Source organism: Callorhinus ursinus, unplaced genomic scaffold (assembly GCF_003265705.2).
Source record: "Callorhinus ursinus isolate GAN/ISIS: 27379988/994484 unplaced genomic scaffold, GSC_fseal_2.0 scaffold68, whole genome shotgun sequence".
NCBI lineage: Eukaryota > Metazoa > Chordata > Mammalia > Carnivora > Otariidae > Callorhinus > Callorhinus ursinus.
In genome coordinates this window covers 3,657,944-3,683,277 of record NW_027397130.1, presented here as the reverse complement: position 1 = coordinate 3,683,277, position 25,334 = coordinate 3,657,944, and the positions used below count along the sequence as shown (strand labels likewise).

At 55.5% G+C, this 25,334-nt stretch overlaps 1 protein-coding gene across 11 annotated transcripts in view; it reads left to right on the top strand.

Annotated features, from left to right (window-relative positions):
- The window catches only part of PGS1 (phosphatidylglycerophosphate synthase 1), a 41,996-nt gene that overhangs the window by 4,092 nt on the left and 12,570 nt on the right, over positions 1-25,334 (top strand). For 7 of the 11 annotated variants that reach the window (XR_012376210.1, XR_003205709.2, XR_003205708.2 and 4 more), the window contains exons 2-8: positions 5,533-5,722; positions 8,711-8,788; positions 10,427-10,526; positions 11,619-11,808; positions 12,474-12,652; positions 14,776-15,297; positions 24,481-24,629. Coding sequence is in view for 3 of the 11 variants with exons in the window: in XM_025859573.2 (XP_025715358.1) it covers positions 5,533-5,722; positions 8,711-8,788; positions 10,427-10,526; positions 11,619-11,808; positions 12,474-12,652; positions 14,776-15,297; positions 24,481-24,629 (1,408 nt within the window). In the remaining 8 variants the exon portion in view is untranslated. The remainder of the gene's footprint in view (positions 1-5,532; positions 5,723-8,710; positions 8,789-10,426; positions 10,527-11,618; positions 11,809-12,473; positions 12,653-14,775; positions 15,298-24,480; positions 24,630-25,334) is intronic. The other 4 variants (XR_012376213.1, XR_012376212.1, XM_025859574.2 and 1 more) reach the window with 2 other exon arrangements.

Genomic DNA, 25,334 nt, shown 5'->3' with positions numbered 1-25,334 from the left:
CACATCGGGCTCCTTGCTCAGCAGGGAGCCTGCTTCTCCCTCTCTTTCCCTCTGCTTGTGTTCCCTCTGTCAAATGAATAAAATTTTTTAAAAAAATTTACAACAGAGAGATTTTTAAATTGTAGCTTTATTTTATTTTTTTAAAGATTTTATTTATTTGATAGAGAGTGAGAGAGCATGCACAGGCAGGGGGGCGGCAGGCAGAGGGAGAAGCAGGCTCCCCGCGGAGCAGGGAGCCAGAGGCGGGGCTGGATCGCAGGGTCCTGGGGTCATGACCTGAGCCGAAGGCAGACGCTTCACCGACTGAGCCACCCGGCACCCCAAATTGTAGCTTTATTGAGTTCATATTAACATGAGTACCCCCGGAACACATTGCGTCTGGTGATTAATTAGGCTGGGTCAGTCAGTTGTGTGCTCCTAGAGAGATAGCAGCTAGCCTGGGATTAAAGTGTTCTGATAGATAATCCACTTGTAAACATGTGATCTGATTCATGTAAACGAGTTCTTTTCAAGGCTGCTGGGAAGTACTGTGGGTCAAAGCCTTTGGATTAGTAGAAAGTGTGATTGGTTCTCATCAGGCACTTTGCTTTGCCTGCTGCTTGGGCCCCCTGAGGTGTATTGTGGGTTATGTTAGCTTTCTGGCCCCTGGATGTGATCGATTTCCTTTTGGGCAAGTCAAGAGGACAGTCATCTGGTCAGCATGTAGTCAGATGCTGGCAGCCTGGCCTCCCATGCTGGACTTCTTGTGGGAGTTCAGCGGGCGGTTGGTCTTTTGTAACCTACGGGAATTCACACTCACTTCCCTTTCTTGGACTTGGTGTTGCGTTAGTCAGGAAGGGCCGCCTGCTGCCGGGGACGCAGGAAGTATGGTGCCTTCACGTAGTTTGTTGAGCTCTTCTCAGGAAGTGCTGTGACTGTTACTCTTTTCTCCTTAGCTCACTTTCTGACGTTTAAATGTTCATGACTGAGCGGGGAGGGTGGGTTTTTCTTAAAAAAGTAGTTTCTGAAAATATTGCAGTCCACAGAACTTAGTTTCTTTTAAGAACTTCTTTTTTCATCGTTTTGTACAGAGTTGGGTGGGACCCAAGCCACAGAGCTTGTACCACGAATTTTATCTTATAGTTCCAGAAGAGCTCATGGATTCAGAGCATGACGGAGCCCATAGCGGGGGCTGCTTAGTTAATGCCCCAAGTACGGTACTGGACAGAAGGTAGAACTTCAGTACTGTCTGTTCAGGATTTTTGCTTCGTGTAGGAAGATGGTCCTCCCACATCACTGTGTTCTTTGTTCAGAGCCCAAGGTGCCACCTTGTGAAAAGACCCTAAGAGGTTGGCCAGCTTGCTTTTTTTTTCCCCACTGGGTGGTGGGTGACACTCTGCGGCCCCTGGGGATCAGACCTGTGTCCTCTGAGGGGGAGAGGCCTTGGAGGGGATATGTAAAGGTAAAGTGTAGACCTGGGTGTAATTATCTAGTATTTGCCTTTCCATTTCTTCTTCTTCTTTTTCTTTTTTTTTTTTTTAAGAGAGGGAGGTGGGGAGTGGGTAGACGAAGAGAGAGAGAGGATCTTAAGCGTGCTCCACACCCAGCACGGAGCCTGACATGGGGCTTGATCTCACCAACCTGAGATCATGACCTGAGCTGAAATCAGGTGTCAGATGCTTAACTGACTGAGCCACCCAGGCGCCCCTGCCTTTCTTTATTGGCATCTTGCCACTGGCCACAGAACTTGGTTGGACCTCCAGGCACATTGTTGCACATCCAGACAAAGGAAAAATGCAAGGTGTGCCAGTATTTTTCCATGGAGCACATGCAGCTTCAAGATGTTTGGTGAAATGGAGAACTCCTGTCTCCCCACAAAAAGGAGAAATACCTTCTTTCCCCTGAGGCTCCCTGTGTCAATAGCTGTGTTTGGTCGTGTCTCAGTGGCTCTTTTGCTCTGTTTCCAAGTGGCTGATTATTCTGAACTCGAGTCCCACTGCCTTCCCATGCCTGGCAGGAGGGGTGGGCTGCCCTGTCCCACCTAGGACTGCCCTGGGGGTCAGGTAGGCTTCCACTGTCTTCACTTAGTGGTGGCCCCCCATCCAGGGGCTCAGGGACAGGAGTATCCTTAGTCAAGGCAGTTCAGATGTGGATTTCTCTTAGAGATGGTGGGAAGAAACTTCCCTCCCCTCCGTGCCTCCCTCCCTTCATGCTCCTTGTGCCATCCTAGAGTCACCCTGAAGCCTTCCCATCACCCTGTCTGCACAGGTCTCTCCCTGGGTAGAGGAAGGGCCCCAGGCCAGGGGTCTTCAGCACTTAGACCCAGCCTGCCGCCCAGTGCAGGGATTTTGCAGATTCCACAGGAAGCCTTAAATCCTGTGGCTGAACTTCAGAGTCAGGTGTCCCATGGGTGGCCGGAGCCTGTCCTCACAGAGCCCGCCGGTTCCTCTCACCGTTAGAACTGTCGGCTGGGGACCGGTTTGCATTGTTTGCTGTTGCCGCCTCTGCCACCGGCTTGCCTGAGCGTCCCTGTGCGCTTGCCCTGGCCCTGTTCTCCAAACTTCCATGATATTCCTGAGCCGCAGAAGCTATTATCTGGACCCCTACCCCCCACCACTTCCTCTTCTTTGTAACTAGAAACGGGAGCTGGATGGTCCTAGAAAGATGATTCAGGGGAGTCCAGGTCTAGATGTGGAAATTGTGTGTGCCCGTTTAGTTCTCTGAATGGCATGTGTGACTCGGCTCTGCTTTTTTGGTGAACTAACCACAGCTCCTCAGATCTCTCGGGGCTTCGGTTCCTGACCTGGGACGTGTGGTTTCTTAGTAAGCCTCCCTGGGGTGAGGGGACTTGCCTGTGCAGGTGGTCGCCCCTGGAGACTGGGGTGACTGTACGGTGGGGTTGCTGCTAGCACCGGGAGCAGCCTTTTCTGGGAAGATTCCCAGGAGTTAGGTTGTGGAAAGCAGGAACTAACCCCCCCTGGACTTCTGGCTGAGGCAAAAGGAAAAAAATTGAGCCTCTGAGCAGACTTGGGCGTGGCTGCTTCTGCCCCGGCTGAGGCACTCCAGTTAGATTTTGAGTGTCACCCTTCCAGGTGTGGTCTCCCCCATGCCCATGCTGTCACTGGGGGGACCTTCATAAAACGCTCTGCTCCTTCTCAGAGCGCCTTCCTCTTCGGGTGTCTAAAACTGCCGCTCAGGGTTGGGTCTCCCCCTCCACGACTCCCTGCACCTAATTGGCTTTCAGCACCTTCTCCTCTCTAGCAAAAATGAACCTGTCAGTACACAGATGAAACAGGAAGCCAACATAAAAAAGCCCTCAACAAATCTTGGACGGAGGCCCTGGTGGAGCATTCCCAGGGAGAGCTGCCTGGCAGGGATGAGGCCTGCCCATGGCCGCCCGGGGCCCTGAGCCCTGCCCGCCGCAGCCTGCCCGGTGCGTCTCCAGGGCAGGCCCGGGCTGACGGTGGGCCCTGGGTCCTTGTGTCCTCCGGACTGGCTGTGGAGACCCTCCTGGGCTTTCCCGTGGATGGTGGTGCTCGCCAGCGCCCATGGCTTACACTTGCTCAGCCCCCTCCTTGCCTGGAGCGGCCCCTCCGCTCGCCCTGCCTCATCGCTCCAGGGAGGGTGTCCTCAGTCCTCCCCGGCTGCTCGGTGCCGCCAGCTCCCCTTTCCTGTCACTTGAAGCACACGTGCTGCACATTTCAACCTTTAGTTCGTGGTGGCATTTTCCTCTTGCATCGTTCTTAGATGGTTTCAGGTGTATAAGCCTGTGAGGTCCCCAGGTTCGTGGGGGGCCGGGCTGCTCTTGTGCCCCCCACAGGACAGAACAGTGCTCACACGGTGCCTGGGGTCATGGCCCGAGCTGGCACTTGCCCTCTCTGGGTCACTGTGTGCCGAGGATGTGTCTCCGCAGCTTCCTTTTGGGGAGCCCATTGGAGTCTCCTGGCCCAGGGGAAGGATGCGGGACTGACGGCGTGGTGTTGGGGGGGGTGGGGTTTTAGCGGTCGCCCTGGTTCTTTTTCATATGGGCTGAGAGAGGTAAGTGCCGTGAGGCTGGGAGATCCGTTGGTGTGGCGCTGCTATGGGGTTTTCCACCTCAAATAGACCATGTTTAATTAATGAATATTAGACTTTAAGCCCCCTCTGGGGCTTCAGATTGATAGAGTGTTGTGCTGACTTTCCCATTGTCTCGTGGTTTTCCATTGGACTGAAGGGTCTTTCCCTCTCCTCCTGGAAGTTAGCTTTGAGCACAGCAGGAATAAGGCCTACAGTTTGGGAAATCGAGGCAGCAATCCCTAGTTTACGTGTCTAAGCCTTTCATTTGCAAGCTGCTGTTCATCGCCTGGAAGCCAGAGAACCTTAGCAAGCTGGTCCCCCCAAGTGCCATCACCCCCTCTCTGAAACAGCGAGAAAGCATAGCTGCTCTACCCGCTCTGCACCGTGGGGCCCCAGGCCAGCCCCTGGCTTCCCGGGGTCTAGAGAGCCGCCACCTTCAACCGTTGACTAAAGTTTTCTTGGCAGTGAGTCGGCTGGGACAGACCAGTGGGCTTTCTGGGAAGCACAGCTGTGGGCCATCTGGTGTCTGTGTAGGGACATTTGCGGGGCCCTGGGAAGATTCTGCGCTTGATCATGAGGCAAGTGAATGAAGTCATCTTCCTGGAATCTGTGACCCTTCAGGCCTTGGGGTGTTCAAGTGCCCTTTCCCCAGAGTCCCTCTCTGAGCTGCAGTAGAAGGGCACGCACTGCAGAGGATTTTCCTGCTGCTGTTTGCAGGAATTGAGAATAGGGCCGGGCTTGTGTGGGGCTCTGGGTGTGTTGCCCCTCCCTGGGCCCATGGAACGGGGGGTGGCAGCCGGCGGGCAGCAGACATGTGGTTCCACGGGCAGGACCTTGGTTGCTGCTGTCTCTGTCTTGAGTGGAGTGGAGCCGGCCGTGGGGGGCGAGGGGTGCAGCTTTATGTGGCACGAGCCCCAAGGACAACGTGTCCAGGGCTGAGGGGGCAATTCTCGCCACTGCCGAGATGGTCCCCCCTTCCCTCAGGCTCTTCTTCCTCCAGTTCTCTCCACAGCTGAGTATTCAAGAGAAAACTTGGTTTTTCTGGGTCCTTCCCTAAATAAAAGTCTCATTTATCTCCGCAGCCCTGCAGCTGGGGGCCAGGGTTGCAATGGTCCCCCTCATTCCAGACTCGCCCTGGCTCCAGGTGGCTGCCAGTGGCTTTCTGCAGGCCGTTTTGGTGCGGCACCCTGGTGTTAACCCACGCGGTGGCTTCTGTGAGTTTACTTGTGGCTGCTCTAGATTTGGAGCTGTTTGGAGCCAACTGCAAGTTGGGGTTTAGCTATAGGCATAGGCACTTCTCAAGTTGCTCAACTAGTAGGGGCTGAAGGAAAAGCCCTTTTGCAGAGTTTGACTTGGGCTCACTTAAAATGGTCTAGAGAATCTGAAATTGCTTAAAAAAAAAAAAATTCCCGTTCCCCTCCGTCCCCCCACCGGAGCTGAGGAGACTTCTGAGTAAGTGTTGGAGAAGTATGACCCTTTGCGTGTCTCTTTAACCAGGTCACCATGGCTGCTGTTGGCTCCTTTGCTGTCCCCGACTGTCCCCCAGATCACCTCCCCTCCTTGTTGCCTGTGTCCAGAGGGTGTGCACAGGTTCCAGTGGATCCGAAACCTGGTCCCAGAGTTCGGGGTCTCCAGCTCCCACGTCAGGGTGCTTTCTTCCCCGGCAGAGTTTTTTGAGCTCATGAAGGTAAGTTGTGTCCACGGGAGAGAGGGATGGATGCTGGAGTTAGAGGCTTGGGGGCCTGAGGCTGGGTGAGTCCTGAGCAGAAGTGCCTTCTGTTCTGGAAGTTTCTGATGGCTGCTCGGCTTCTTGCTGTAGGTTCTTCTCCCTGTTAGGTTTCTAGCCTCACAAATGCTTGAGTTGTGCTGTCATCAGAGGCTCCCCTGCGTGGCTAACGTCTCAGGTAGAGTAGCTCAGAGTGGGTGGGCAGTGAGGGGCAGCTCCTAAATTTTGATTCTTATGGACAGATGATTCCGTCGGTTCCATCGGAAGGGAGGTGAGTGAGGGCGTGTGGGCGTCCCTGCTAACGATGTCCGGGGAGAAAGGAACCTTATTCTAGTCACAGCACGACAGACCCCTGCCCCTGCAAACATCTCCAACGTAGCGATTTCGTCTTGGGAGGCAGGGCATACGGGGAATGAAGACCCAGCTGGGACCCGTGGATGAGATTTGATGTGTAGGAAGTGGTTGAATTCTCTTGTTCGGTGAAGAGGCTTTACGGATCACTGGAAAAGTTGGACACCTGGTTTTAGGCCTTATCCCTCTTCTTTCCTGTGCCTTTCTCTAAAGTTTGTGCCTTCTCTGAGATGCTCACCTTTGCATTTGGGGGTTGAGCTTTTAGCACTCAGGTGTTTGTGGCCCATCTAGTTACTTGAGGTGAAACTGCTAATTGGAATAAGTAATTTGAAGCCGATTAATTTTTTTTTTTTAAACTGCTCTTCTGACTGAACTGGTTCCTTATTTTTTTTTTAAGATTATTTATTTGAGAGAGAGAGAATGAGAGATAGAGAGCACGAGAGGGAAGAGGGTCAGAGGGAGAAGCAGACTCCCTGCTGAGCAGGGAGCCTGATGTGGGACTCGATCCTGGGACTCCAGGATCATGACCTGAGCCGAAGGCAGTCGCTTAACCAACTGAGCCACCGAGGCGCCCCCCGATTAATTTTTTTTTTAAAGATTTTATTCATTTATTTGACAGAGACACAGCGAGAGAGGGAACCCAAGCAGGGGGAGTGGGAGAGGGAGAAGCAGGCTTCCCACGGAGCCAGGAGCCCAATGTGGGGCTCGATCCCAGGACCCTGGGACCGTGACCTGAGCAGAAGGCAGATGCCTAACTGACTGAGCCACCCAGGCGCCCCGAAGCTGATTAATTTTTGTTAACATGAACCTTGTGGGTTCAAATTAGCAACGATGTTTGAATTAAGGTATGATGAGGTCAGACAGGCAGAATGGTGGTAGATAATAGGAAATACATGTAGAGATTAATTTTTCCGCAGAATGAACTGTACTGGATTTGAATACTTGTACATTCTCCTTTTGCCCTGTTGTTCTGTAGATCCACACTTAGCTTAATTTCTGACTGGCTCTTTCCAGAATGCATTCTGCATGTGTGTGTTTGTGGCTGTCTGTTTACGTGTACTTCCCACTTCCCTGCACTGCTCATCCGTCCTGTGCATCTTTTTTGTGGAGAACCGATGTTAAAGTGGTTTGCTCTTTGCTCCTACTTGGTTCTCTGTTTGGCTTGAAGAAACAGGTTTTGCAGAGGCAGTTCTTTGTGTTCTAGTCAACTCCGGGTGAAGGACTGGCTGCGTCTCTGTGTGGCCATCCCCGTCTGCAAACCTGCCTGGGTGGGGCGGTGGAGGCAGGAAGGGCCCCAGGGTTTGGCCCAGCAGGCTGGGAGGAAGCCCATCTCTCTTGCCCTTTGAACTGAGTCCGGGGCAGATTCTGACGCCGGGTTTGCGCTGAGTGGGATACGTGTCTTCCCCGGGCCCACAGAGCAGCCTTGTTCCCTGAGAGGGGGGTGCAGCCTGCCGTCTGCCTGGCCTGCGAGCCCTTGTCGCAGTGCCGGAGCCGAGGTGCCCTTTCCCAGAGTCACTGTTGGCTCCGTGTAATGGCATTCCCTGCAGGCATCCGCTTCCCAAATAACCAGACAGAGGAGACGGTGGACTTGGGACATTCTCTTGTGCTTTCCTGGTCTGCAGGCCTTGTGCCAGTGTGTTGGTGTGTTTCTGTGGTCAGGGCACCCCTCCTGTGCAGGCTGTGCGGGCTGTGGGTGCCGCATCCCTCCCGGGTCAGAAAGCAGGTGTGTGCCCTGCTTTCTGCCTCCCTCCTCCCTCGAGGCCTGGCCCTCCTGCCTCTCCTTCCAGAGCATGACCTTTGGCATGCTGCCCGTTTTTCTCTGCCTGTCACCCTCCTTGGGGCAGGATGCTTCGAGCTCTGGAGGGTTTATCGTTCCCTACGCTGGAGCAGGTCTGGAGCGAGCACTCTGCCCGTTGGGACTGAGGTGACAGAGTCATCTTGGAGTGCTGGTCTGTTCTGTCCTTGTGCCTGGGGACCCTTCTGCGTTTCAGAGGAAAAACGTGCCCGCTCGTTGGGAAATCCAGCCACGTAGGTGTGGACGGGGGCAGAGCGGCCTGCACGTTGGCTCTCGCGCTCCCCTCCCCTCCTCTGCCCCTCAGGGACTACGCTCTCGTGCCCTGCACGTGCCCCATGTGACGCCCCCGGGTGGTTTGCACCCGGGGCAGCGACGGCTTCCACCCCAGCAGTAGGCTGTGGAACACATGCCTCATTCTTTGGTGGCTGTGTCATGTCTCGTACAGTCGGGTCGTGTCTTTCAGGGGGGTATTTTTTTTTTTTTTTTATTTGACAGAGAGACACAGCGAGAGAGGGAACACAAGCAGGGGCAGTGGCAGAGGGAGAAGCAGGCTTCCCGCCGAGCAGGGAGCCCGACGCGGGGCTCGATCCCAGGACCCTGGGACCATGACCTGAGCCGAAGGCAGACGCTTAACTGAGCCACCCAGGGGCCCCAGGGGGAGTATTTTAAATTAGTATCGCGGGTCCTTATTTGGGCGGTTACCATCAGCTTCAGATACCAGAAGTTGGGCCCGGAGCATTACTTGTTAGGTTTCCTCGGTGAGCTGTGGAAGCCATGACTGTGACTTGTTTCTTCTCTTTTAGGGCCAGATCAAGGTGGCCAAGAGACGCGTGGTGATGGCGTCGCTCTACCTGGGGACGGGTCCTTTGGAACAGGAGCTGGTAAGGTTTGAGGTGGGGTGGTCCCCACGGCAGCAGTGAATTGCCCTGCACCCCCGGCCACATGGCGCCGTAGAGTTGGGGTCGAGCCGCCTTGTCTTGGCCCTCATCTCACAGCCGCCGCTGGGGGTCGGCCCCGTCAGGAGGGCCAGTGAGGGGTGCGGGGGGCGGCGCTCATCCTCGCTCTCACGTCCTCCCCACCGTGCACTGGGGTTCCGAGGCTGCTCTGTCTGCCGGTCTAGGGCTCAGCCAACTACGGCCCGCTGCCTGTTTTTATATGGTGTGTGGGTTAAGAATGGTTTTTGTGTTTTCAGATGACTGGAAAACAATCAAAAGGAGGAGAATATTTATGATACAGGAAAAGCCTGTGAAATTCAAATTTCTGTATCCATAAGTAAAGCTTTATTGGAACACAGCTGTGCTTGCTCACAGATGTATTGTCTGCAACTGCTTGCTTGCCGCAAAGGCAGAACAGAGTAGTTGTGACAGAGACCCTCTGGCCCCCAAGCCCCAGGATATTTGCTGCCTGGCCTTTTGCAGAAAAGATTTTCTGACCCTGTACTAGACAAATGAACTGAAGCGCAGGTCGGGCTGGGTTCAGGTGCCAGGTCTGTGGCCTGCCTGTTCCCCCTGGACTTGGTGTCACTCCACACTTGTCACCTGTCGTGAGATGGGCAGGGTGGGAAGGAGCAGACACCGCCGGTTTGCTTAGGGCGAGCTTCGTGCGGCGTGAGTCCAGTGCATGCTCTGGTGCGCGGGCGTTGTCTCTAGGCTGACTTAACATGAATGTGGGTGAGACTCTTGGGATGGCTTTCCACTCTGAGGCTCTGAAATGGGCCTGAGTGTTTCTTGGGTTCCTCTTTGTCTGGACACCCACAGGTAGGAGCCAGGGATTGGGTGCAGAGAGTGGTGGGAAGGGGGGGTCAGCAGAAGCACATCTGTCCTCTCCTCTCCCTCCTTGGCAGGGAGGTCTCCCTCTGTCTTCAGGACATGCTTTTAGCTGCAAGCTTGGGAAGCCTGTTTGTTCTTCTGAGAGAAAAATGTCATGTCCAGCTCATGGAGAGTGGCCCGTGGGCAGGTTGTGTCTTGGATTCATTGGTTCAGCAAATATTTACCGTGCGCTGTCCATGTGTAGGCACTGTTTGCTGTGTGTCTGTGGGGATTGTCTGTTGAAACGTGTGAGAGCTCGTGTCTTAGAGAGCCTTTCCAAGAGTGGCAAGGTCCAGAATGCTTGGGCATCATGTCTCTGACCCATAGACCCTCTCTTCCTGAGAGGCCCGGCTGGACGAGGGTGCCACGTGGCACCTTATGGTTACTGTTACTGGTCTCAGAAGAAGAAATCTCATGGTATTGACTCTTGAGTGCTCATGGTCCATATGTGTGTTCCAAGAGGATGTGGGGGGGGGGGGCGGCGTTACCTGGCAAGTTGATCCTTTTTTTTTTTTTTTTTAAAGTAGGCTCCACACCCAGTGTGGAGCTCAATGTGGGGCTTGAACTCACAACCCTGAGATCAAGACCTGAGCTGACAACCAAGCCGACAACTGACTAAGCCACCCAGGCGCCCCTTAATCTGTTCTTTTAATACATAATAATCTTTTTCAGTCTTATACTTCTGTTCTTTTGGGGTTCTTTCCTTGATAGGTGGATTGCCTGGAAAGCACTCTGGAAAAGTCACTCCAAGCCAAGTTCCCTTCAGACCTCAAGGTGTCCATCCTCTTGGACTTCACACGGGGCTCAAGAGGTGGGTCTGGTGCACTCCCTGCCTCTGACGTTTCCTTTTTCAGAGCCCTTGTTCAGGAGTACACTCCCCCCCCAGCAAAGGCAAGGATGTTTGAAGATAGCCCCCAGACTGCCTGAGTTGTCCATCAGCATTCCTTCTGTAGCAAGTGACTGGAAGCTCAAGAAAAAACAACTTGGGCAAAAAAGAGGCAGTTTTCAACTCCCATGACTGACCTGCTTTGGGTGGGTCATGATCTGGGTGTTTGGCTGGTCACCAGGACCCATCTGCTGGCCCTCCTCCCCCTTTTTTTTTTTTAAATTTCTGTGGTTTTATTTTTATTTTTTTTTAAAGATTTTATTTATTTGACAGAGAGATATAGTGAGAGAGGGAACACAAGCAGAGGGAGTGGGAGAGGGAGAAACAGGCTTCCTGCTGAGCAGGGAGCCTGATGTGGGGCTTGATCCCAGGACCCTGGGATCATGACCTGAGCTGAAGGCAGATGCCTAATGACTGAGCCACCCAGGCGCCCCTGGCCCTCCTTCTTTTGGGCTGGCTTTATTCTCAGGCTCCATGTGGTGGCCTCTGGAAGCCCCAGGCCCATCTGGCCATGACATTTTGTCCATCGGAAGAGAGTCTGCTTCCTGAGGGTCAGACCGAAGCTCCTGAGTGGCCTGCCATGGGCCACGCACCGGGGCTGTGCCTGCGCCGACTGGCCCAGTCCAGGCCTGGGTGCCCTCCTGTGGAGCTGGGGTGCGAGTTTAGGGAGGGTAGAGCCATCATTATCCAGAGTAGGAATGCCAAGAGTGGAGTGGGGTGGTACCCCTAGGAGGAGGTGGGGTATGGTTCCCAGGAGGAGGGTGAATGGGTGCTGGGTGCTAAAATGGCAGATGTCTGCTGCCCTGACCGCCCCAGTCTTGTTCTGAGATGTGTCGGTGTCCAGAGCAAAATTTGGTCTGAGGTCCTCCGGCTCGCCATGGTGCCAGGGGTTCTGGCTGATTTGGATGGGCAACGCAGGCAGATGTGGGCCCATGGTAGGTGGTTCCGCCCCAGCAGGCGCAGTATCTTCTGGTGTGCATCGCCGGTCCTTTTTCTTTTGCTCACCCCTGTATTTAGGTAGGAAGAACTCCCGCACAATGCTGCTCCCGCTGTTACAGAGGTTTCCAGAACAGGTTCGCGTCTCTCTCTTCCATACCCCTAACCTCCGTGGGCTTCTCCGGCTCCTGATCCCTGAGCGCTTTAATGAGACGATCGGCCTGCAGCACATTAAAGTGTACCTCTTTGACAACAATGTCATCTTGAGCGGGTGAGTTTGTTCCCTTCCATCAAGGGCTTCCCCTTAATATCGTCCAGGGTGGAGGTTAGCGGAACACAGAGAAGGAACGTGGTCGTACGTTTCTAGTCGAGGTGTCATACTGCCTCACTGTCTTCCGGTGGTTCTGGCTGTGGCCACCGGAAGCCCACCCGGGGTGCTCAGAAGGGTGCCCTGGCTTCTTGAGCACTTTCTGGATGCCAGCCACTCTTCTGTGCCTGGGTGTGCTGTCACAGGTCATCCTCGTGGGGACCCATGTAGTGTTTTCCTCACTTAGTGCGCAAGAGACTAGAGAGGACGAATGACTTCCTTAGGCAGAGCCAGGAACACGGAAGAAACAAACCGCAGAGCCACCATGACAGTCCAGGTCCTTTTGATGCTGAAACTTGGGCCCTGGAGATGAGCCCCGGGGGGTAGTTGGCTTTATGAGTGTCATTCTTCTCCCAGCTGATTGTCACCCCAGGGGCGGGGCTCTGTGGCTCCCTCCTTTGTGTCACCTCATGCCACTTGTGCCTCGTATGAGTGGCCACGCTCAGGGTCTGCTGCCGCCGTGGGGTCCTGACCCGTGTTTGTCGCCGCCCTGCTCCCGCTTACTCCCAAGCACCTGCTGTCACACCCTCTCCAGCCTGAGTCCTCACCTGGCTCTTTCCTCCCTGCAGCGCGAACCTGAGCGACTCCTACTTCACCAACCGCCAGGACCGCTACGTGTTCTTGCAGGACTGCCCCGAGATTGCGGACTTCTTCACGGAGCTGGTGGACGCAGTGGGGGACGTGTCCCTGCAGTTGCAGGGGGATGACACGGTGCAGGTGGTGGAGGGGATGGTGCACCCTTACAAAGGTACGGTCCCGGGCTCTGCTGCCCTCCCAAGCTTGTGGGTGGGGGTGAGGGCTGGGGGAAGTGCACCTCTAGGAGTCTTGCTTCGGGCTGGCGAGACTTGGGTGGCAGAGCCTCATTCTGCTTTTGTCTCTGAGGCCAGACAGAGGTGACTCACTGGCCACCAGTCATGCTCTGTGGGTCCTGGGAAGGTGGGAGTGTGGGCTTCGGCCTGGGCCTGGGGGAGGAAGCCAGGGGCCTGCCCGACACTTACAGGAAGTAGCCTGCTGACTGACTGCCCTCCCCAGGGCCAGTTCCCCAGTGGGGAGCACGGAGGCTCTGTGGCTCTCAGCTCTGCTGAGGTCTGTGGCCTCCTGCCTGGAAAGTGAAATGGGAGAGCCCTCAGCTTTGCTCCCTGGAAACAGGCAAACCCTGGCAACTAGTGTTCTTGGGGGCATTTGCATTCCTGTGATTCCTGCGGCTTCCTGGTGGCCTTTGGGAAGGCCTGCTGCTGAATTTGCAATAGTGTCAGCAATGTGGGGAGGGGTAGACCCTGACCTTATAAGGAGAAGAGCCCCTGTCCTGGGTGCCAGAGGAGCCCTAGCCCTGGAGCCAATATGTGATTGGGGTACCTGTCCTGCCTGCTGCCACCCTGGATCCTCAGTTATTATTATGATATTTTGAATTTTTATGAATAAAAAATTTGTGGAAATTTGTTTTCTCTCATTATATGAGTGCCTGTGTATTATCCTCAGTTTTGTTGTTTGGTTTGCAAAGCCTGAAATACTTAATATCTGGCCCATACAGGAAACACTGGCCAACCCCTGGTCTAACTTTACAGGCCAGGCATGAATGTGCGGAGAAGTAGGCCCCACGTTCTGGGAAGGATGAGTCAACATGCTCAGGGGGCAGGTAGGGGCGCCTGGGCAGGCGCAGATGTACTCAGGGGACCAGGGTAACTCAGAAGGAGTGAACACATGCAGGGGACGCTCGTGACACTCAGAAGGACAGCCTGAGACATGATGGGGCCGGTGGCTGCCTCCTCCCCCCGTGGGTGCTGCTGTCAGGGAGGGAGGGTTCGCACAGGCCATCCCTTCTCCTTGTCCCTGAGCCCACCCCCAGAGGCCCTCACGTGCGGCCCTGTCCCCAGCTGTGAGTGCGTGAGTGCGTCCTGGTCCTCTTCCTCTTTGATTCTGGCTCAGCCTTCCCCGAGACTTGCTGTTTGCTCCGCTTCCTGGAGGGCCAGCTCTGGGCAGTGTGGACATTCTCTGTTCTCCCATCATTGTCATTCTGTGAACCTTGCTCTTCGCCTGCTCCCTGCTCACACTGTGCTTTTGGTTTTATCCTCACTTCTCGGGTTGGATGCTGGCTCGTTAGTGTTCAGGCTTGTCTGCTGATAGCATTTATGGTCATTTCTCGTCCGTCCAGTGTGTCTGGACAGCTGCTTGTCTCCAGTGTCTTGTGTAGACATGCAGGGTCCCAGCCTGCCTGTCCACGTGCTGCACCTTGGGGGCCCCGCTCCCACTGTCCCACCACGTGGCGCTTGCTCAGCCCACAGTCGTGTCCATGCTTTGTGGCTCACACTCACATGTACCTTTATTGTTAAACCTTCTGGCTGAAGTACATGCTGAACACCACCCGTAGGCGTGCAGTTCACATGCGTATGCCTCGTGGGCCAGCTCCTGGAAGCGCCCTCTGGTCCCCTCTCAGGCCCTGAATCCCAAGGTTCCACTCCCTTGATTTCTGTCGCCCTCAAGTAGTCTGGCCTGTTTTTGAACTTTGTAGGGGCACCTAGCTGGCTCAGTTGGATTCATGGTAGAGCAAGCGACTCTTGGTCTTGGGGTCGTGACACACATTGGGTGTGGAGATGACTTCAGAAAAAATCTTTAAAAGAACTTTTCATAAATGGAACTGGTAGAGGCCTTTTCATGTTTCTTGGTGCAGGCTCTTCGTAGCCTTTCCTTGGATGTTGATATCCACGGAGGAGCCTTGCTTGGAGCCTGGGGCCAGTGCTCCATCGGAGCATGTCCGTAGATGGTCAGTCAGGGCGTCTGCACTTGCCTGTCTGTTGCCATGTCCCCGTGCAGGCAAGAGTCCAGAGCCTACACTTTTTCTCCTTCACCCTTCCCTCCCGTGTGTCCCCACAGGTGACCGGGCTGCATACTGCAGGGCGGCCAACAAGAGGGTGATGGATGTGATCAACTCGGCCAGGGCCCGCCAGCAAGTGTTGCACGCCCAGACCTTCCATGGCGACTCCCTCTTGACTCAGGAGGACGCAGCAGCTGCCGGGGACCGGAGGCCAGCCCCTGATACCTGGATTTACCCATTGATCCAGATGAAGCCTTTTGAGATCCAGATTGACGAGATCGTCACGGAGACCCTGTTGACAGAGGCTGAGCGAGGAGCCAAGGTCTATCTCACCACTGGCTACTTCAACCTGACCCAGGCCTACATGGACCTGGTCTTGGGCACGCGGGCCGAGTACCAGATCTTGCTGGCCTCCCCGGAGGTGAACGGCTTCTTCGGAGCCAAGGGGGTGGCGGGGGCCATCCCGGCCGCGTACGTGCACATCGAGCGACAGTTCTTCAGTGAGGTGTGCAGCCTGGGGCAGCAGGAGCGGGTCCAGCTGCAGGAGTACTGGCGGAGGGGCTGGACGTTCCATGCCAAAGGTATGCAGTTAGCGCCGGGCCCTCCTCCTCTCTCGTCCTCCTGGCAGCCGTGTGCACGTGCCACCTATTGAGAGTTTCAGTTGCCCACATTTCTCCCTCTCGTGCTCCCAGAACTTAACACAGATGACGTGGGTGGCTGTTTCAGGAAGTGTGCATGGAACTTCTCGGGGCGGGGCGTGGAGAGGCCCCTACCGTCGCCCTCCCTGGTCAGTGGTCTCCCCTGCATCGCTGGGCCCTTTTCAGGGACAGAGGATGTGTTAGGGATGAGTTATTTGGTGTTGAACATCCTGGTTTTTCAGTCTTTCCCTCCGCACTGTGGTCTTTTTCCTCTGTGTGAATCCTCCGCTTTTTTTTCATGGTTGAGGAAGTCGAGGCCACATCCTTTCCGTTCTGAGCCGAACGGCGCTGCCCATATGTGGGTCATGGTCTGAACTGCATGTGGATTACGACCCCCACAGGCATCGGCATCCCTGGGGCAGCCCGCACAGGCCATAATCCCAGGGCCGAGGTCTGAGACGGGGATAAACGGGTTTAAAACCTTGTGCTGAGCAGAGGGATTATCCCCGCTGCCGCTCGCTATTTTGAGGGCACCTGCCTCTGGGGCGGAGTCACTCCTGATGCTCCAGGGGCCACACGACTGAGCGTAGTCCTGTGGCTAAAGAAAAGTGACTGGTGCAGAGAGCCTCTGGCCATGGGTGATGTGTGTGGTTTTTCTGGCTTCTCTTTGGTGGTCAGAGGCTGTTTTGCTCCTGGGCTGGTCTTGGAGTCTTGCAGAAGGGCTGATGGAGGCGGGGGTGGTGTTCTCTTGGTCTCTGGTCTCTGCCTGGGAGTCCAGGCTGCAGACGGCCATGGCCACTTGTCTGCGTTGTTTAGATCTGAGGTCATTTTGGGATCATTGGGTGGGTGGAAGTCTTTTTTTTCCTCACATCGGTGGTTTTCACCTGGGGATATGTTAAAAGAAATATTAAAGCCCAGACTGCCCTCCTCAGTCTCTTGAATCCGGCTCTCTGGGGACAAATCCAGCATGGTATTTTTTTCAAAAAACAAAACAAAACAACTCCCCAGGAGTTTCTGAGGTCTTAAGAATCACTGATAGAGCTTCTGGCCTCTCTGGTGGTTCCCACTTCCTGCTGGGAGGCCCACTGCCTGGGCAGGTGGCATTGTTGGGTGTGGGAAGTGAACTACCTCATTGTGCTGTTGGGCTGAGCCAGGCAGGTGGTCAGATGCCTCAGGGCGGGTAGGGCTAACCGGTGAGGAGGTGTGGAAAGTATTTTAGGATTGGTTTTTTTTTCCTTAACATATATTGCATTATTTGTTTCAGAGGTACAGATCTGTGATTCAACAGTCTTGCACAATTCACAGCGCTCACCATAGCACATACCCTCCCCAATGCCTTTCACCCAGCCACCCCATCCCTCCCACCCCCCACCACTCCAGCACCCCTCAGTTTGTTTCCTGAGATTAAGAATTCCTCATATCAGTGAGGGCATATGATACATGTCTTTTTGGTTTTTTTCCTTATGAGAATAGTGAAGGTGCCTGGGCACGCGGTATTGAAGACTGAGCTGAAAGGTGGGGGAAGCTTTGTTCTTTGGAGGGGACATGTGTCTAGGGAGCAGTGCAGGGGACGCCTAGATAGCACTTCCTCCTCGACCGTCCTGGGGCACTTGGGGCCCCCCAGCTCAGCCTGGCCTGATGGTTCTGATAGGGCCGTGGGTTATTTCCCTGAAGCGGGCAGTACTGATAAGTGAGCAGTGACACCCCCCCCCCCCATTTACCGTTGAAACAGAAACACCCAACCGGCTGTTCCAGTGTGGCTTGCCTATTCCCGGACGGGCATGCTTCTGCCCCGCCCCAGGTGGGGCCATGTACTTTGGGAGCACTGGATTAGTGGGGAAGGCCAGGAATCCCAGGGCATGTGTGCCTGTGTGTGTGTGTGTGTGTGTGTGCGTGCGTGTGTGTGTGTGTATGAGAGTGTGTGTGTGTGAGAGGGAATGGGGGGTGTGGTATGGGAGCAGGGGGGCCAGGAGTCAGAGGTCAGAGGTCAGTCAGTGCTGAAGTCAGAGGCCAGGGTCCTTTCCTGTGATTGAGATCGATAGTGGGGGGGGTCCTTAAGTTGGCCCCCATTTCTGGTTCATTCCTGGATGCTCATTCTCCCCAAAGCAGCCTCAGAGAGGAGCAGGCAGCCCAGGTGGTGGCTGGGGTGGATGGTTGGATTTACTGACTGTCTACTCTCTGCAGGTGGTGTATCTGTTTATTCCTGCTGATGGCTGAGCACCCGATACCCTGATGGCCTTACCCACACTCCTGCAGGGCAGGCCTGACTTATCTCGGCTCCCAGTGCTCCCATAAGCCCTTGGTGAGGAGAGTGAGCCGGGATCCTGTGTTCGCAGCGTCCACATCCTTGTGGCTCTAACAGCACTGTGCACCACCCCTGCAGTCAGTCAGGGGGGGACTCGGTGTTGAGCCTGCTGGTGGCCCCATGAGTGAAGAGATGCAGGAACACTCTGCGTGGGCCCTGCCCGTGGGAAGCTAGCAGGCTTGGCAGGAGGCATCCTCCTCATGGAAGTGACCATACCGGGCAGCAAGTGCCAGTGGATAGCAGCTCAGCCCGATGGCAGGAGGTTCCGAGGACTAGGGTGTATCCTTCAGTCCTTCCCCGCTCATCAAGGATGGGGGTGTATCAAGCGGTGGTTCAGATGCCTCGTTGGAAAGACCTCGTGGGAGGTAACTCCTGTGGAGGAGGCAGTGATTCTTATGTTCGGTGGGCTACTGAGTAGAGGCATGTCTCACTGGAGTGCTTTGCTGATTGATGCCTTAGCCAACTTCAGTATTTGTAATTTTAATGTTGTTTCGAAGTACTAGAGAAACCTACTATTTAAAGGCATGTACTCTAGAGACTTTTGCAACGTGGTCTGTTAAGTTTTCTTTGGGTTTTTGCAAAGGCCGCCTATTCAGAATGCTGAGGGAGGGGAGCCCCTTGTGCGTGCGATGGGCTGGAGAGGCCACCAGACTTGGATTCTTGAAGCCTAGTTTTCAGCCCAAATTTACCTTTGGCAAACGTGGAGGGACCTGGTCCAACCTCTGTGTGACACGGGGCGATGGTATTGGTTTGCCCTCAGGTGAGTACGGTGACCTGACGTGCATTCTGTTGGGGTTTCTATGAAGTGTCCAAGAGGGAGGTGGCCCTGGGGGCTGTGGGGTGGGCGCTTGAACACGCAGGGCCCAGAGGCTCATGGGCTGCAGGTGGGCTGCTGGTGGATGGGCTCGGAGGGGGGTTCCTGCGTCTCTTGGAGAGGAGAGGTGTCCTTGTCACCTGTGATTTTGTTGCTGCCTCCCCCCCCCCCCCCGTGGGTCCCTGAAGGACGCTGCTGAAGTTGGAGGTCTTAGCTGCATCTTCTTGACCTCTGGAAGGGCAGCTGGGGGGCGAGGTGGCTGGAGGTCTGTGTTAGACACGAGTCCGCCAGCAGCCCCTCAGGTTCGTGCCTGGGCAGTTTCCTGTGGCCTGTCCCCCACTCCTTTCCCCATAGGTGGGGTGCAGTGAGGCTCTGTGAGCTGGAAGCACCTGGAATGCTGCAGGACGGTCACCTGAGTTGGTGCTGGGTGTCTGCATTTTTTTTTTTTCCATCTGTGCTTTCGTTTGTTTTGCATTTGGTGCCCAGCACAGCACTTCCCAGCTCGTGTAGTTACAGTTAGCCTTTTAAGTGAAGATGTATACTTATTTTATGTATTTATTTTTAAAAGACTTAGTTTCTTTCTTTTTTTTTTTCTTTTTAAGATTTTACTTATTTATTTGACAGAGAGACACAGCCAGAGAGGGAACACAAGCAGGGGGAGCGGGAGAGGGAGAAGCAGGGCTCCCGCTGAGCCGGGAGCCCGATGCGGGTCTTGATCCCAGGACTCTGGGATCATAACCTGAGCTGAAGGCACACGCTTAAATGACTGAGCCACCCAGGTGCCCCTAAAAGACTTAATTTCTTTAGAGCGGTTTGGGGTCAGAGCAAAATTGAGGGGAAGGTATAGAGATTTCTCACACACTGCGCCCTACTCACGCCCAGGCTTCCCACTGTCAGCATCCAGCAGCTGAGAGTACGCTCGTAAGTGATGAACTGACATTGACACACTGTCATCCCCCAGAGTCCACACTTTATATCTAGGGTCATCCTGGTGGTGTGGATTCATGGGCTCATGCGGGTGAGGACATATATCTGTCATCACAGTGTCACACAGGCTTTCATTGCCCTGAACATCCTCTGTGCTTCCTGTCCGTCCCTGACTCTGACAGTCCCATATTGTCACTTTTCCCAGAATGTCATACAGTTGGACTCAACACTGTAGCCGTTTCAGACTGGCTCTTACACTAGTAATGGGCGTTTAAGGTTCTTTTTTTTTCTTTTTTAAAGATTTTATTTATTAGAGAGAGAGTGAGGGGAGGAGCAGAGGGGGAGAGGGAGGGACAAGCAGATTCAGGCAGATTCCCCGATGCAGGCTCGATCCCATGACCCCAGGATCATTACTTGATCCGAAAGCAAGAGTCAGCGGCTTAGCTGAGCCACCCAGGCGCCCTCATTTAAGCTACTTAAACCTTACGGCTTTTCATGGCTGGATAGCGCTTTCCTTTTAGTGCTGAATAGCATTCCCTTGTCTGGATGGACCACAGTTTATTCATTCATCCACCTATTGAAGGACATCTTGGTGGCTACAGGGATTCACCTTTTAAACCTGGTCCTGGTGGACAGTGGGGTCTGGGGCCAGGTGCACAATGGCTGTCAGCGGTTGTAAGCACTGTATCTGTCACGTGCCAACAAACTGACCTCTCTAGGTCTTGGGGAGGCAGCAGTCCCAGAGGAGCCTGAGTGGGGATGACAGATGTGTCTCTTGGGCCTGGTTCTCATGTCTCCTGCTCCCTGGAGAGGAGTGGGCCTGAGCTGTGCCCGGTGCCGTCGCGGGACTTCTGGCTGGGGAGGCACACAGCCCCTTGGGGCAGGGGCCACATCCATGCTGGGGGACGTCTCGGGAGGATCAGAAAATGAGCTTTGAGGTGTTGACTTGGATTTCATCTGGTACAGTACCCTAGCACTAATAGCTCAATGTGTGTGGCCAGGGCGGGGCAGGCCATTGGATTAAGAGATTTCTGGCTCCTGCTGACAGAGGAATCTGTTAATGATTGTGAGAATTGTCACTATTTTTACTGCTTTCCCGACAGACGGCTTGGCATAGTGCCCAAAGGTGAGCTTGCAGTGCGAGCCGGGGCAGCTCCATCCTGCGTGTCCCGGGCACACGTGCCTCCCCCGGGCGCCAGCAGGTGTGCGCTGGGGCGGGGCCGCACCTGCACCAACTGCTCTGCTGGGGAGGGGGCAGGCCCGGCCTCTGGAAGTGGCCCGGAGCGTAACAGGCAAGTGCTTAGCCCTCTGAGGTCGGGACTATGGTGTCTCCTGTCCCCTTGTATTTTTATAGGGGTCTGAGAATCCTCTGAAATTTGTCGCGGAATATTGTGGCAGAGGTGAAGGAGGGGGGCATAAGTCGACATTTTTCTTGGAGAGAGCCTCAGGGAAGTTCTCTCACCAGAAATAGTTGTGAGCTCCTGCTTTAGAACTCAAGAGTTTTTTGTATTTAATTTCATCATCGTGTGTTGGAAGGTCACCATTAGCCTCATTTATTTTGTTCAAACAAGTATTTATGTAGTGTCTGCCGTGTGCCAGGCAGCATTCAGGGCATTGGGTACCAGTCACTGGGGACCAGACAAAGCCCCTGCCCTCCCCAGGCATCTGTCATTTAACAGGAAGCAGATACAAACAGATGAATCTATTCTAATATAAGGTCAGGTAGGGAAATGGGTTATGTAGAAGACCAGAGCGGGAGGAGGAATCTGGGCCGATGGGGGTCTGTTAGATTGGGGGGGGGGGGGGGAAGGCCTCTCTGTGGAGGGGACACTCGCTGAGCACAGACCCTGCCTGGAGGGTCCAGGTGGAGGGCCCGGGAGTGTGAGGCCCCGAGACCATGCTAGGCATGGGGAGGAGTGAAGGGGCAGGTCGGGAGGGAGGGAGGGAGGCCGGAAGGCGGCCGGGCCATGGGAAAAGCTCAGAGGACTGGTGAGGGAGCTCTGTGGGAGCCCTTGGGCCACCTGGTTTACCCTGCATCGAGGTGCTGGGACCGTGTGGAGGAGGGACCATAGGCGTGGGCAGAGCACAAGAAGTAGCCGGGGCAGGCAGTGAGGGCTCTCGTTGTGGAGCTGGGAGCCTGCAGAAGTCTTGGGACTCAGTTCATCTGTGTATCCCCAGCGCGCTCCCTCTGGGGCTGAGGACTGCCCACGGCCAGTCCCCTCCCAGCTGTTGCTCCTGCTGCGGAGTCTCCCAGTCTGGCGGGTCCTAGATTGGTAGAGGTGTTGGGCACAAAGGTCAGGCCCTGGACTTGATAACAGGCTTATGGCCCTGCTGGGAAGTTCGAGAGCCCCCGCCCTGCCCCTCACCCTCCCAGGGTGCTCAGGCTCCCAGCGAGGGATGCACCCTCTTGAGTCCCTCCCTGAATGAAAGTTCTGGGCTGTCCTCCCGGCCTAGCCCAGCAGCAGAAACGTCCCACCTTTGGGGAGCTTGCACTCTGAAGGGCTGGCTGTTCATGGGGCGGTGTGTCGAGCTCCTGGGGCACAGCACCACGTGGCCTCAACATCAGTGGTCTTTATGTCCTTTTGGATGGAGAAAGATCACAGTCCACATTCTACAGGGGAAGTGGTGGGGCAGTTGCGGGCCTCACCGAGGCGGCCAGTAGGTTCAGAATGTGTGCTGCCCACACCCGCACATGCTCTCCCGAGGCCAGCCTGGGCCAGAGATGAAAGCCGGAAGAAGACAGGTGTCTGCCGTGCCTCCCCAGTGGGGTGATCATGGCAGGTGGGTGCTGGGAAGCTCTTGTCTCACTAAATGTAAAGCCCAGATACATCTGTGTAGCACGTGGACATGTATCAGTGAGAGAGAGCTTTCCTTTGGGGCTGGGGTGCAGTGGTGCGGACAAAGACCTGCCGGTGTGGGCTGGGCCTGGGCCGCCTGCCTCTCATGGCTGGCCCCTAGGTTGCCTTGTGAGGAAGAGATCTACATTTAGGCAGATTTCAGAAATAAAAAATACGCCTAAGACCAGGTCCTTTCAGTCTTGCCCAACAGGCCCTGTGGTCCAGGAGCCTTGGATGGACACACCGAGGGTGGCATGATTCACATCAGCTTTAGCCCACATCAGCCATGTGGGTATCGGGCCTCCCTGCTGTGTGCGCACTCTGTCCCTGTGTAAGTGGACTCTGGAGAGCTGGCTGCGCGAGGAGCACTGAGCGTCTCCGGTGCTTTTGAGTCTTACAGATTGTGACATCACAAGAGTTGGAATAGCAGCGGCCGGTGGAAAGCTCTGAGGCTGGGGGAGGTCTGCCCCTGGCCCTGGCCCCAAGCCTCAGGCTCTGTGCAGAGGCAGGGTAGGAGAGGCTGAGCCTAGCAAAGGAGGAGAGCCAGCACTGCAGTGGTCAAGGCTCAGCCATTCTGCCCAGACCTCCCCGGGCATGTGGAACAGTGCCCGGGGCCAGCCGGCACACCCCCGTGGTCTCTTGATAGGAGATAAGGTGAGCCCCACGGTTGCCTACACGGCAGTGGCCCCGTGGGGTGGTACAGTTGACTGAACGACATGCACAGGCAGGCAGGCGGCTTTGATGTGGCCCCGTGTGGGGGGTGAGGGTCGAGCACATTACAGGAACAGACAGCAGAGCATCGTCATCTCTTACCCAAGGTATTCTTGGAAATGCTCTTGCTCTGAGTGAGAATTAGGAAATGGCCTTCTATTTTAGGCTTCTTGGTGTGTATTACATGCTGTTGATTTGCTCATGATGGTCATGTGCGCCTGTGGGCCCTTTGAAAGAGTCATGTTGGCAGAGGGGAGACCAGCGGTGGTGGGAGGGCATGAGGAGGCTGGCTCTGATCAGGGGAACCTTGCACGGAGCCGGGGCCAACTCCGGCACTGGACAATAGGCTGGGTTTTCTGGGCTGAGCGTTTTTGGTGCTAGTGAGGGTGTAGTGTGGTGGAAAAGACAGAGGCCGGACCCAAGTCTGGGCTTCCCTGGGAGAAAGGAAGTCTGGGGCAGCAGATGTCCTGGGAAGGTCAGGTTTTGGGAGTAGTCTGTTTAGGAGAAGTAGTTGTGATGGGCACTGGACCGTGCAAGCAGGCCTTGGGACTTGCGGGGAGGGGACAGAGTGTGGGGGACCAGGTGCACAGCAGACCCACCTGCCTGTTGTCTGTTTCAAGGGACGGGTTAGGATTCTGAGACAATCCGCAGCCTTCACGGTGCACATGTCAGCATGCTGGGGGACGAGGCAGGACTCCGTCCCCCTACCCCGTGGCTGGTCATACCATGCCCTGCTTTTTGTCTGGCTGTGCTGTCAGCCGGCTCATTTCCTAGCAGAAAAGGGGAAGTGGTGTTCTCTGGGGTGAGATAGAAACTTACAGGACCTCTTAGGTTCTCTTCTTCACTGACCTCTAGTGGACTTCACGTGTCTGGCTTGGATGTCCCTGAGTTCCTAGCAGGGACTCAGGTCTGGTGTCCTTTTGTGTGTAGTGTGTCAGCAGCCCGAAACGGAGAATCGCGTGTCCCTGGGTGGGAAGGGATGCAGAATGGAGTAACCTGTACTTACCAAGAGCCTTTGTATCCCCCACCCCCGTGGAACAGCCCCATGCCCATGGACTTGGGTAGGAGGATTGCTCTTCCCTGGGCCGCCTTCTTAGCACAGTGGGGGTGTCTTTCCTGAGACACAGGTATGGACTTTGTCCCCTCGGTGTTCGTGGCAGGACCATGGAGCCTCTGGCCAGGGTGGGCTCCCCGTTCCGATGGTCGGGATGTGGCCGAGGCAGTTCAGAGAGCGGGTATCAGAGGCCCTGAGATCTCTGGGAGGCGCTGTGGTTAGCATGGGGTGGTGAGAGCAGAACCTGAGCACAGGCCTCCCAGGGCTTCCTGAAGGACCCACTTCTCGCTGTGCTTGGGCAAGAGAGGAGGCAGCGTCCTCCCGGGAACGCGGGCTGCCCCAGGTCCCTGCCCTCCGTGCAGCACCTGACCACTTGTTCCCAGCAGGGCTGCTTTTCTCTTAGGTTGAACGAAGCGTGGAGAGGCTCTCGGCTGATGCTGTGCTCATTTCCTGTCTGCACGTTTCCTTTTCCCTGCAGGCCTCTGGCTGTACCTGGCAGGGAGCAGCCTGCCCTGTCTCACGTTGATTGGCTCTCCTAATTTTGGGTACAGGTCGGTTCACCGGGACCTGGAGGCCCAGATCGCCATAGTGACGGAGAGCCGGGCCCTGCAGCAGCAACTTCACCAGGTTGGTTGGGACGATGGGATTTCCTGGGCAGAGTGGGGGGTAGCTGGGTGCTTAGCCTTGCCCGAGTCACCGTGTCCCCTGAACACAGTCCCTGCTGTCATCTCGAGTGTGAGAAAGAACCCGAGTCCTCACAAGCTTGCTGGTGGTCAGAAGGCCTGTCCCGAGAGAAGCCCGCCACAGGGCCGCCCTTAGAAGCCACGCGCCCTCCTTCCCTGCTTCCGCTGAGCTACTCCTGCCCCATGGTCCCAAGAGCTCCCTCTGGTGCGGGCAAGAGCGCTCTTCGCTCACCCGGACACTCCAGCCTCTAGCAAGAATGCAGTTCAGCCGTAGTGGCTGTGTGGGGGAGGAGCCAGGCTCACTCAGGCCCCGGGACCGCCAGCAGGACCTCCACAGGCCGGCCAGGAAGGCAGAACGGGCACTCAGGGTGTCAGCCGTCTCTGTCAGTAGAGACAGAAGAGGCAGACCTCAGACCTCAGGAAGCAGCCCGAGCGCCCGTCCAAGAGGGGCTTCGTGGAGAAGGGAGTAATTTCAAGGGCATGGGCAGCCCCGTCCTCCGTCTCTGAGCCGTAGAGTCTGTGTGCACCTGTCACCTGGATTCTGTCTCCCTCCACATTGTCTCCCTGTGGGGCGCTCTGGCTGGGGAATGGGCGCACTGGGGACAGTGCAGAGGGCCTGCGGGTGTGCCCGCCAGCAGCAGGGTTCCCT